Source organism: Gallinula chloropus (assembly GCF_964237585.1).
Source record: "Gallinula chloropus genome assembly, chromosome: 27".
Classification (NCBI taxonomy): Eukaryota; Metazoa; Chordata; class Aves; order Gruiformes; family Rallidae; genus Gallinula; species Gallinula chloropus.
The window spans coordinates 90,869-103,196 of record NC_140112.1 but is presented as its reverse complement, the minus strand read 5'-3'; the positions used below and the strand labels follow the sequence as shown (position 1 = coordinate 103,196).

Below are 12,328 nucleotides of genomic sequence, written 5' to 3'. Positions count from 1 at the left end.
TGGACACGTGAATCTGTGTCTGTTGTCCTCCCGTGGGGGAGGTAGAAAAGGAGGTGGAAATCTTCCCTTTTCGGGTGCCACTAGAAACAAAAAGTCTTTATCAGGTGGAAAAAAAGGTGGGGCTGCTGTTCTTTCACGAGCTGATTTGTCAGGAAGAGCCATCTGCTGCTGACTCCTGCTAGCAGGGGGCTGGGGGGGGTTTGGGGAGGGGGGGGGGGTGCTGTGCAAAGCCTGTCTGTACAAAAAGAAAGTTGCATTTTTGGGGTTGTTTTTTTTTTGTGTCTAATTTAAAGTGGTTTGGTGTTACGGGAATCCCACTGCTGGGAACATCAGAGGACCCTATGATGTTTCAATAAAGTATTTTAAATGAGGATGGAGGTCTCTGGGGTTTCCCTTTGCGCTCTGTGCTCTGCCTTGGGGGCTGCCAGGGAAGTCCTCGGCCTCCCCGTCCCCTTCAGAGGTGCCCCTCTCACCCCAGCAAGGAGGGGGGAGCTCCTGGGGCTGCTCCCAGATGCTCCAGACCCTCCTGTTTCCCAGGAATGCAGCAGCAGGATGAAACAGGGAACGGGCAGGCAGGACAGCACCTACCAGCTCCCAACCAGGCGAGGTGGAGGTAAGATGCTGCAGCGGTCCAGGGATGCGTTGCACTCACCAAAGGGCCTGGGACAGCTCCAGGTTGGATCAACATGGAAGCAAACACCTTCCTGCAGGCAAAGTGCCTGCCCAGAGAGTGGCTGCGGGGAGGAGGCAGCAATTTCACCCCCCCAGGAGCGCTGAAGCTTCCCTCTCACCCATCCAGGCTACAGCAGCTTGGGTGAGAGCGGGTGGGATGCCAGGTCAGGCCATCTCCTGCTCAGCAGCTTCGGGCATCTTTGAAGGAAGGAGGTAAAACGTGGATGGAAGGACAAGGTGCCTCAGTGTGTGACCAGCCCTGGGCAGCTGGGCTTTGCGAGCTGCTCCGCTTCACGGGGCTCCTCCTGCCAGGGCAGCTGTCCTGGGAGGAGAGGGGAGCTCAGGAGAGGGGCACAGGGGATGGACATCCTCAGCCCTGGGAAGCTGGGGGGCTTTTCCCCACGGGCCACAGCAGTGGGACTTTGGGCTCGTTTCAGGGGTCAGCCAGGCACCAGGCACCAACCCTGCGGCATCACCTGCGATTCCCTGGGGTAAGCACAGCGCATGGTGGGAGGAAAAAGCCCCCACTGGGTTTTCCAGCTGAGGGGACAGGCGTGTGGGGACAGGTGTGTGGGGACAGGCATGTGGGAGCAGGCTGCTCCAGGCCCATGGCTTCACCAGCCTTTGAGTAGGGGTATGGCCAGAGGGGCAGCTGGGGTTTTGGGAAATCCCTGGGGAAGGGGCACGGGGTGGGGTGTTTTGCAGGCAGGGGGGTGGCTGCCTGCACTGCTGGGCTGCTCCTGCCCAATGGTGTCACAGCTCAGGCCCTTCTGCAGCCCGCTGCTGCCTGGTGACACCCAGCCCCTGGCTGACACCCAGCCCCAGTGCTTTCCCCTCAAAGTGAATCATAGAATGGTCTGGGTTGGAAGGGACCCCAAGGGTCACAGAGCTCCAACCCCCTGCCACAGGCAGGGACACCAACCTCCAGGCCTGGAGCTACACAAGGTTGCCCAAAGCCCCATCCAACCTGGCCTTGAACACCCCCAGGGATGGGGCACCCACCCCCTCTCTGGGCAGCCTGTTCCAGCTCCTCACCACTCTCTCTGCAAAGAGCTTCCCCCTGATATCTCATCTCCCCCTTCCCTCCTCCAGCTTCCCTCCATCCCCCTTGTCCTGCCAGTCTCTGCCCTTTAACAAGCCCATTCCCCTCCTGATTCTCTGCTCCCTTCAGGGACTGGAAGGCTGCAATGAGGTCCCCCCACAGCCTTCTCTTCTCCAGGCTGACCCAGCCCAGTTCCCTCAGCCTCTCAAAGTGGTTTTAGGCTCTGGGTGTTCCCACCCACCCATTACCCAACTGCGGGGGGGGGGGTGCTCAGGGCAGGGCACAGGGAGGGACAAGGAGGGGGTACAGGGGCATCCCCAGGTCCTTTTGCTCTGGGGGATGGCCCCAGTATCACAAGAACGCCGGGGCTGGTGGCTTTGCTCTGCCACCTGCTGGGGACAGGGCAGGACAGCGTGTATGTGACCACAGACAGCTGCAGCTGTGGGGCAGAGCCTGACCCACGGACACAGCTCAGGTTTTATTTGCCAACATGGGAAAAGGCCAAAGCCTCCCGGGTGGTGGCAGCAGGTCCCCGGGTGGGCCACGAGCTGCTCTGCCCGGTGCCAAGCAGCAGGAGAAGCCCAGCCCAGCCCCATGGGCACAGCCTGTCCCCAGCACCCCGCCGGCAGCAGCAGTTCCCAGGACGGCTGCTCCCGCGTGGTTCCACTCACACAGCAGCCTCCCAGCAGCATCCCACAAACACCTCAAGCTCCAGCTTTCCCCTGCTCACTCCATGGCCACCGGCTGCTGTCCCTCCACATCCCTGGTCTTGGAGTTCACCAGCTCCCTGCGGATCTCCGGTGAGATCTGCGGGTGGCTGTGGCACTTGAGCAGCTCGAGCAGCGCCTCCTTCTGCTCTGAGGAGAGGTCCTCCTTGTAGCGCTGGGCGAAGGCCAGGAAGCTCTGGTGCCACAGCACGGGCAGGACGCGCTGGTCCGTGCGGAAGGCCAGGAAGTGGAAGACCAGGGCATCCACCACGCGGAAGGGCAGCGCGTACTTCTTGTCGATGAGCAGCCGCAGGAAGATGCTGTTGGCGCCGCTGTACCGCATCTCGGCGATCTTCAGCATGGCGGCGCTGCGGGGGCGGAGGGAGCACCGAGGTGAGCGCCAAAGCCACCGGCCACCCCGTAACAAACCCTGAGCCCTCAGCGCCAGAGGGAGCTGAGTGTCCCCCCAAAACCAGAGTCCAGAGAAGGGCAATGAAGATGATTAGGGGCCTGGAGCATCATCTTTCCCCTATGAGGAAAGGCTGAGGGAGCTGGGGCTGTTCAGCCTGGAGAGAAGACTAAGGGGGAACTTATTCATGTTTATCAATATCTTCAGTATGGGCTGCAGGGGGAATGGGCAGCCCCTTTTCAGTGTCTGTGGGGACAGGACAAGGGGCAATGGCTGCAAGTTGGAGCACAGGGAGTTCCACACCAACATGTGGAAGAACTTTTCCCCAGTGAGGGTGAGGGAGCCCTGGGACAGGCTGCCCAGGGAGGTGGTTGAGTCTCCTTCTCTGGAGAGATTCAAGTCTCATCTGGATGCCTATCTGTGTAATGTGAGACAGGGAGCTGCTTTGGCAGGGGGGTTGGACCCGATGATCTCTTGAGGTCCCTTCCAACCCCTAAGATTCTGTGTCTGTGTCTCTGAGATGCTGGAGGGACAGATGGGAGGCATCACACCAGTGTCCCTTGGAGGAACCTCCCTCTCCACACCTCCCAGAGCCTTACCTGGAGTGCAGCACGGGGATGGAGCACTTGGTGAGGATGCTGCCGATGATGATGGCCTCGCGCAGCGTGCAGGTCCCCGACTCGCACAGGGGGATGAGGATCCCTGTGGAGAGGGGAGAGTCAGGCACCACAGGTCTCCACGGCAGCAGGCGGAGCTGCGGGACCCGGGGCTCGGTCCTTTCTGTCCCAGGACACATCTAATCCCAGGAAATACCAGCTCCACCAGCAGCTGCTGTTACAGGGGCTGCAGCATCCCCCCTAAAATGTGACTAGCCACAAGCACTCTCAGGTTGCCAGGTGAGACCAAGATCAGACCTGAGAAAGTTTGTAACCTGCCACCAAACTCCAGAAGAACCCAAGTACCTGCCAGGATCCACTGGAGCTCATTGCACCCCTCCACCCCAAACGCTGCCAAAGGGCTTTGGAAGCTGCCCCATCCTCTGAGGGGAAATCCCTGCATCTCTTTCACATCTCCTCCTCCCTGAGCCCCTGGGTGGGAGCAGCAGCCCCACAGGGAGCCCTTACCTTTGAACCAGGCTGCTGGCTTGAAGAGAGCCTTCTTCAAAGCCATGTAGAGGTGGAAATTGAGGCGCTTATACTCGGTGATGTCATCCCTGACCCGCGGCAGCAGCACCAGGTTGTAGAACCGCTGGGCCATCCTCTCTTTCAGGTTGGATGAAAATATCCTGAGAAAAGCAAAGCACAAAGTGAGCTGTGGATAAAGGAGGGGGACAGGTTGGTGTTCTGTAAATTTGTTTCCAGTTATGGGCAAAAAAAAAGCAAAACCAACCCATGTCAGCAGCTCCCAGAAATCTTACCTGGTGGCTTGGTACATGGCAGCTGCTGTCCATGTCTCTGGCTCTGTGATGTAGAGGATCTGCTCCCAGTTGGACAAGGCAGGAATGATTTTAAAAGCCTTGGGGAGTTTCCCACTCCTGTATTTGGACAGCACCTTAAAAGACATCGATACAAGCCAGGCCATGACACAGAGGCACTGACAGCAGGGCTGGGAGACTTGTCTCGTGACCTCCCTAGTGCCTCTGGTAAGAAAGGACCATTCCAGGTCCTAAGAGAAGATGGCCCCAAGCTCATTCCAAGCACGGTGCTCAGGAGATCATCACTCAGAACCTCTCTGGGATGTCTGGTGCTGGATATGACACCAACTGCAGCTGATCCACAGCAGTGCCTGCCCGGAGCGAGGAAGCAGCCAGCCTCTGAGGGACAGCAGGCTCGGGGCTGTGGGCTGAGCGTGGCTTTGGCCAGGCCCCGGGGCAGAGCCTTACCTCTTTGACACCCCTGTAGACCTCCAGGACACGGGGGTCCAGCTGGGGCATGGGGCACCCTGATATCTCTGACAGCGCCGTCTCCACCTCTGTCTGCTTCTCGGTGATCTTCTCCATGATGATGTCTGCCAGCGTGCGCCTGGGCCGCACAGGAGGGGCGCGGGTCAGGGGCTGTGAGGGGCAGCATCCAGCCCCTCACCCCCCTGTGTCATAGAATCATAGAATCCCAGGGGTTGGAAGGGACCTCAAGAGATCTCAGAGAGGTAGTGGATTCCCCGTCCCTGGGGGTGTCCAAGGCCAGGTTGGCTGGGGCCCTGGGCAGCCTTGTGTAGCTCCAGGCCTGGAGGTTGGTGTCCCTGCCTGTGGCAGGGGGTTGGAGCTCTGTGACCCTTGGGGTCCCTTCCAACCCAGACCAGGCTGGGGTTCTATGATTCTATGATCATCGGGTCCAACCCCCCTGCCAAAGCAGCTCCCCAGGACATATCACTCAGGCGTCCAGACGGGGCTGGAATCTCTCCAGAGATGGAGACTCCACACCCCCTGGGCAGCCTGTCCCAGGGCTCCCTCACCCTCACTGGGGAAAAGTTCTTCCCCAGGTTGGTGTGGAACTCCCTGTGCTCCAACTTGCAGCCATTGCCCCTTGTCCTGTCCCCACAGACACTGAAAAGGGGCTGCCCATTCCCCCTGCATCCCATCCTTCAGATATTGATAAACATTGATTAGGTCCCCCCCCCCCTTAGTCTTCTTCTCTCCAGGCTGAACCATCCCAGCTTACTCAGCCTTTCCTCACAGGGGAGATGCTCCAGGCCCTTCAGCATCTCTGTCCCTCCTCTGGACTCTCTCCAGGAGATCCCTGTCTGTTTGATCCCAGGGAGCCCAGCACTGGACACAACACTCCAGCTGGGGCCTGAGCAGGGCAGAGCAGAGGGGGAGGATCCCCTCCTGTCACCTCCTTGAGGTGTCCTCACCTCAGCGGCGGGTTCTTGTTCATGAACATCTCGATGGCCTTCTCGTCCTCGGGGTCCACCGCCACCTCTCCGCAGGGCTCCTCGCCCCGTCCCGCCGCCGCTTTCTCCAGCGAAGGCCACTCCTCATCGTCCTCCGAGTCCGAGCCGGGGCCGCGCACCGCCGGGCCTGCGGGGAGAGGGGGGGGGGGGGAGCGGCGCTGGCTGAGCCCGGGGCCCCCGCAACCCTCAGACACCCGTGGCCGGGCTGACGGGGGGCGGTTGGGGGGTGGGGAGGTTGGGGGGGCGGTCAGGGGTTGGGGGGGCTCACCCAGCGCCGCGCAGCGCTGCTTGGGGGCGATGGGCGCACCGGGGCCGTGCTCAGCCTCCAGCTCCTCCTGCTGCCGCCGGGCCTGCTGCAGGATGCGCCGGGACAGCCGGGAGTCCACATAACCCTCCCCGCCGCCTTCCTCCTCCTCCTCCTCCTCCCCAGCGCGGCCGCCGCGCCGCTTCCCCCGCGCTGCGAGCCGCGGGGCCGCTTCCTGCAGGATCTGGTCGGCCAGCGGCAGCAGGGAGCCGGGGCCGGAGCCCCGCTCCCGCCGGGCCTTGGGCATGGCGAGCGGGAGAGCGCCGGGGCCGGGCCCACGCTGCCGCCGGGCACACGCTGCAGCCGCTCCGCCCCTTCCGAGGCGGGGGAGGGAGAGGGAGAGGGAGGCTCAGCCCTTTCCGGCAGCGCTTCCGTCCCGGCGGGAGGGCGCAGCATGGGGGTCACTTGGTACGGGCTGGGGGTGGGGGTGCGGGGGCTCCCGGCTGGCTGGAGCCGGGCTGGGGGAGGAGGGGAGGCGGGTGCGTGACTCGCCGTTGCCCCGGTGCGTGACTCGCCGTTGCCCCGTCGCAGCGTGGCGCAGGTGCCGGTGGCGGAGGGGAAGAGCGTGCAGCAGACGGTGGAGATCCTGACGCGGAAGCTGGAGCTGCTGGGGGCCGAGAAGCAGGGCACCTTCTGCGTGGACTGCGAGACCTACCACACGGCCGCCTCCACCATCAGCAGCCAAGGTCAGCGCCGGGGGGAGCGGGGATGCTCCCAGACGGTCCGGTGCTCCCCCGCCGCTCCCGGTGCTCCCCCGCCGCTCCCGGTGCTCCCCGGCCGGTGCCGCCGCTCCCCGCCGGGGCCGCGTCTCCCCCGCCGGGGCCGCGTCTCCCCCGCCGCTCCCGGTGCTCCCCCGCCGGGGCCGTTTCCAGCTCCTTTCCCCCGGCCGCGGTGATCCCGCCGCCTCCCACGAACCCCGCCTGCGCTGCGGTGGTTCTCCCCGGGCCCGCCGGGGTCCGGGCTCCTTCCCGCAGGTCGCGGCCGCTGCGGGGAGGGAGCGGGGGGCCGGTGCGGTGAGCTGGGGCTGCCAAGGAGCGGGTTTTCCCCACTCCCCATCCCCGCCTTGTGCTGCCGCGGCAGCCGTGCGGGGCGGCTCCGCTGCGGGGGTGGCTTCTGGGTCTCCTCTGGGGGCTGCGTTCTGTGCCCATCCTCTCCAGAGCATCAGCCGGCTGTGCTCCCTCTGCCAGGGGCTGGCAGCCTCCCCACAAGCAGCAGGGGAAGGGCAGAGGGGTGCTGGCTCCCCCAGGGTGGTGGGGGGCAGCTCTGGGTGTGAGATGACCCAGCTCTTTTCAGGGGAGCCAGCTTGGAGGACCCCCAGTCCTGCAGTGGTGGCTCAAAGCCACGGCGTGGTCTGCTCACCCGAGGGGCTGTTCTGGTCTCTTAACCCCTCTTCAGTGCTGGGATTTTCCCCTTATTTAAAAACGCTGAGCTCAGTGCCCAGCCCAGACAGATATGTTGGGGCTCAGCTCAGCTGGTCTCCCTGGACTGATGTGTTTGAAGCTACCAGAGCAGCTTTTGGCAGCTCCTTCTGCTGTTGGAATCTGCACAGCCACACACATGGAACGTGTTGTGAAGTGGTTTTTGACCTGTGTGGGTAATTACAAACAGTTTCCAGTTTTTAAACCATGGTACAAGCCCCCTCTGAACACATCCTCTCTGTTTTCTAGAGCTTGTCCCAGCACATCCTTCCTCTGCGGGACTGGTGGGTGAGTGGGAGGAGAGGCAAAGCCCCCCCTTCCCCAGTGACCATGGGCAGATACCCAGCCCTGTACTTCAGGGTAGGAGGTGGGTGCTCTTTGTTGCCCCCCACCAGTGTGCTGTGCACCTCATACCCAGCTCACCTTCTGGTCTCTGAGTCGTGCAGGTACGTTCTTAGGCTGTGAAAGACTTTTCCCCCCCCCCTCTTCCTTTAATTTTAAACCTTAAGAAGGAAACACAACCAGTTTGGGGAACAGGCAGGTAACATAAAGCGTGTGTGAGCTGTGTAAGGACTCTGGAATTAAAGCAGCAAAGGAAAAGCCAGATGATGCTTTACAGCACAGGTGAGCACAGGGCTTTTGGTTCTACAGCCCAGATAGCGTTGCTCTTGTTTCAGGGCAGACAGGCAAGCTGATGTACGTGATGCACAACTCGGAATATCCCCTCAGCTGCTTTGCTCTCTTTGAAAACGGGCCCTGCCTCATAGCAGATGCCAACTTTGATACCCTCATGGTGAAGTTAAAGGGCTTCTTCCAAAACGCCAAGGCCAACAAGATCGAGAGCCGGGGCACCCGCTACCAGTACTGCGACTTCTTGGTGAAGGTGGGCACGGTTACGATGGGCCCCAGTGCCCGGGGGATATCTGTGGAGGTAAGAAATCCTCTTGGGAGCCTGTGAAATACAACTGCAGGCAGGGAGATTCCGTGGTGGGGGGGGAGAAAATGCCCTTGTCCCTTCCTGTGTCTGGTTTGTGTTGCTCCTTGCTGGTGGTTTGGACTGGACACCCTGGTGTGTGCAGCAGGCAGGGTGTTCACCTCCCTTTCACAACAAGGTTTAATTCAGGCAGGTGCTTTGGGGGCTCAGCTGCAGAAAAGCCTGTCATTGAAGTGTCAGTGAACAAAACCCTGAAGGGATTGCCATCAGACTAAAAAGCTGCTTAAATCCTGATGCACGCCACTAGCAACCCACTTCAGGTTAAAAACCACCTCTTCAGATGCTGGTTTGAATGCCAGTTTGGGTTTTGCTTGCTTCCTGAATCTCTCCAGCAGACAAGCAGGGGGCCCTCCTGCTCACAGGTGGTCTCACCAGAGAGCTTTTGGCTCTGCCTCACCGTGGGGCTGGGCAGGAGGCTGCACCGTGGGCTTGGAGTTTGCCATCAAATCACTTCCATGCTCTTGGCTCGGTGCTGTGACTGCTGCTGAGACTCAAGTGCCTCAGTTGCCAGGTGCTGATGGGCATTTCACAGCACAGAGGCTGGGCTGAAGCAAACTTTGGAGGGAGATCCTTCAGCGTTACGTGAAGGGGATCTAGGAAGGAGCTTGGGGAGATGGTTGGCTGAGTGGAAGGGTGAGTTTGAGGCTCAAGAGCCATGGACAAGTCTCAGCTGAGGTGAGAAACAGGAAAAAAAAAAGGTGAGAAATCAGAAAAAGCTGGGCTGTGCTGGTGTGGGAAGGGTGAAGCAGAATAGGTCAGATACCTGGGTGTATGGGTGCCCAGCAGTCTTCAGGATAACTGAGAGTTATGTGCTTAAAACCCCTTCAGAATCAGAGCTTGTGCATTTCTGAACAGGCAAATCCCATTACATGATCTACAATTGATAATCGTGCTGTGTCCACTCAGAGAGGTGTCCTTAGCCAGCAGGGACAAGGACTGAGACACGACTCACTTCTTCACTGCAGTAAACACAGATGCTGTAGCATCAGCATCACTGTTGACCTGGGGTTAAACAGAACCTTGTTTTACCCTAAACTTGAGTTCAGGACCAGATTTGCCAGGCAATCTGGCTGCTCCTGTGTCAGTAGCCAGGGTTTGGACCTACTCCTGACTTGGGACCAGACTCCTGTTTAGTAAAATGCTTCAAGTCCATAAGTCCCAAGGCTTTTCCCAAGCACACACCTGAAAGATGCCACAGCCACACGAGTCACCAGCTCACCAGCACGTGGGAATGATCTTTGGGTTTGGCTGGGGTGAAGTGAGTGAGGAGTTTGAATTGATGGCCAAAGACCTCTGCTGTTGGGGGATTTAATAGAAGCAATGCCCTTACAGGGTACATTGTATCTCCACTTCCCTTTTGAAGGGGTTGCTTGTGTTTTCCCAGCTTGTCCTGTTCATTATATTTGTCCATCCTTATTATATCACAGAATATACTGAGTTGGAAGGGACCCATAATGATCATAGAGTCCAGGTCCTTGGTTTTCTCTCATCTGTTTCTGTCTTGCATGTATGTAAACTGCTGAAACACTCTGTTTCTGGCATTTGAACCAAAAGAAACTGTAAGCTCCTACCACGTAGCCTTCCAAACCACAAAAAGGTAGGAACAGCAGGCATTGGATATCTAAGTCCTTGTCTCCATGAGGAAGGTCACACTGGAAGACCCACTTAAAAAAAAAATACACAAATTGATCAGCATGTCACCATTTATATTTCCTAGGCTGCTCAGTAGCAGCACATAATAAGCACTGGACACAAAGCCAGGCACTGTCTTGCTGTGTTTTTATGCAGCTGCCAGTGATGGTAAGTTTTGGCTGAAGCCAATGGCATGAGGTTCAACAAGAGCAAATGCCGAGTCCTGCCCTTTGGCCACAACAACCCCAGGCAGCGCTATCGGCTTGGGGCGGAGTGGCTGGAGGACTGTGTGGAGGAAATGGACCTGGGGGTACTGATTGATGCTGAACATGAGCCCACAGTGTGCGCGGGTGGCCAAGAGGGCCAACGGCATCCTGGCTTGCATCAAAAACAGTGTTACTAGTAGGAACAGGGAGGTGGTTGTCCCCCTGTACTCAGCACTTGTGAGGCTGCATCTCGAGTACTGTGTTCAGTTTTGGGCCCCTCACTACAGGAAAGACATTGAGGCCCTGGAACGCGTTCAGAGGAGGGGTACTGAGCTGGTGAGGGGTCTGGAACACAGGCCTTACGAGGAGCGGCTGAGGGAGCTGGGATTGTTCAGCCTGGAGAAGAGGAGGCTCAGGGGAGACCTTATAGCTCTCTATAACTTCCTGAAGGGAGGTTGTAGTGAGCTGGGGGTCGGCCTCTTCCCCCGTGTAGACAGCGACAGAACTAGAGGGAATGGTATCAAGCTGCGCCAGGGGAGATTCAGGCTGGACATTAGGAAGCACTACTGCTCTGAAAGGGCAGTCAGGCACTGGAATGCACTGCCCAGGGAGGTGGTGGAGTCACCGACCCTGGGGGTGTTCAAGGAAAGACTGGATGTTGTACTGAGGGACATGGTTTAGTGGGAGCTGGTAGGAATAGCTGAATGGTTGGACTGGATGATCTTTTAGGTCTTTTCCAACCTTGATAATTCTGTGATTTCTGTGAATTTACAGTCAGCTTCATTGGTGGCAATCAAAATTGGCTGGAATTTCTAATGATTATCCTCTAAAAGCATATAGGCTGTAACTACCCACAGGAACAGCCCTGGTAAACACTAGCTCTGCCACCCCTCTTGCTCCTCACCCCCTCCACAATCGTGTGCCTTTTGTTCCTGTATGTTCCATCTTCTCTGATACTTCTATAAAAAGCCTTTTCTAGGGAGGCAGAGGGAGGAAATCGTGTTGGGTGTTGCCCTGGCTGGGAGCTCCCAGGGCTGTGCTTTCCTTTGCCAGGTGGAGTACTGCCCCTGCGTGATAGCCAGCGACTGCTGGAACCTGCTCCTGGAGTTCCTGCAGAGCTTCATGGGGAACCACGCTCCTGGCATCCCCTCTGTGCTCAGCACCAAGCACGACAGCACCTACAGCCCAGCTGACACCATGGGCCAGTACATGGAGCTGTTCAACAAGATCCGCAAGCAGCAGCAGGTGCCTGTAGCTGGGATCAGATGAAGTGGCTCCCTGGAGCCTGGTTTAGAGTCCCTGCCCATCTGAATCCCTCCAAAAAAAGGCAGCACTGGAGGCAGCCCAAGGTTGGGGTTTTTATTTCCTGGTTCTTCAGCTTTTTCCCCCCCCTTCCTGGTTCAAAGCAGCTGTGGATGTCTTGGTGGCCTCCTTCATGGTTTGGAGGCTGGCTGGGCTCAAGCCTGTGGTTCTGGTAGTTTGATGCCCAGTGCTTCATGCTGGGGATTACTGCTTGTTTCCAGGAGGGAAAAGGAGAAACTCCAGCCAAATGTGTGCAAGGGCAGAGTTTCCTTGGCTGCAAACAGCTACATGGGAGATTTTTTTGGGGGGTTTTTTTTAGGGATCTGCATAAAAATGTCTTGTTTTTTCACTAAAATAAAAAGCTGTGTTGTGTTGGGAGATGGACTCTTTCCACACAGCAGGAGGTGTGCTGGTTTGTATTGTTTATTTACAGCTTCTCAACTCTCCTGTTGGCCTGGATACAGTTCTTCAGCAGAGTTTTATCTCTTGATTTCGTTCAAGAGCTTCATACCCCTGAAGCAAACTAATTTCCCTGTAGCCAACTAATTTCCCTGTGGCAAAATCTACAGGAATTCTTGCATTCCTATTATGGGTACTTTCTTAGCTTGCCTTCATCTTCTGTATCTGATGGGAGTATTAAAATCTGCTACCTCTCAGATGATACTCATAAAGCCTCGTGATAACTAAATAAATAAGCCTGGCAGGAGCCCTCTCCTGCATTGCAAGAGAACACCAACTGCTTTATCTCACTGC

At 58.1% G+C, this 12,328-nt stretch overlaps 2 protein-coding genes across 2 annotated transcripts; one reads left to right on the top strand and one right to left on the bottom strand.

Annotated features, from left to right (window-relative positions):
• Positions 1–2,139: 2,139 nt before the first annotated feature.
• BYSL (bystin like) lies at positions 2,140–6,270 on the bottom strand (the record flags this gene model as incomplete). Its single annotated transcript, XM_084275756.1, has 7 exons — positions 2,140–2,789; positions 3,430–3,532; positions 3,955–4,115; positions 4,248–4,381; positions 4,713–4,851; positions 5,681–5,846; positions 5,988–6,270. 7 exons carry the CDS (start codon positions 6,268–6,270, stop codon positions 2,441–2,443), a joined length of 1,335 nt encoding a protein of 444 aa, XP_084131882.1. The 3' UTR covers positions 2,140–2,440.
• Positions 6,271–6,390: 120 nt separating this feature from the next.
• Positions 6,391–12,109, top strand: MED20 (mediator complex subunit 20). Its single transcript, XM_084275882.1, has 4 exons — positions 6,391–6,431; positions 6,555–6,709; positions 8,119–8,372; positions 11,327–12,109. The coding sequence occupies exons 1-4, from the start codon at positions 6,418–6,420 to the stop codon at positions 11,540–11,542; spliced, it is 639 nt and encodes a 212-aa protein (XP_084132008.1). The 5' UTR covers positions 6,391–6,417; the 3' UTR covers positions 11,543–12,109.
• The last annotated feature ends 219 nt before the right edge of the window (positions 12,110–12,328 follow it).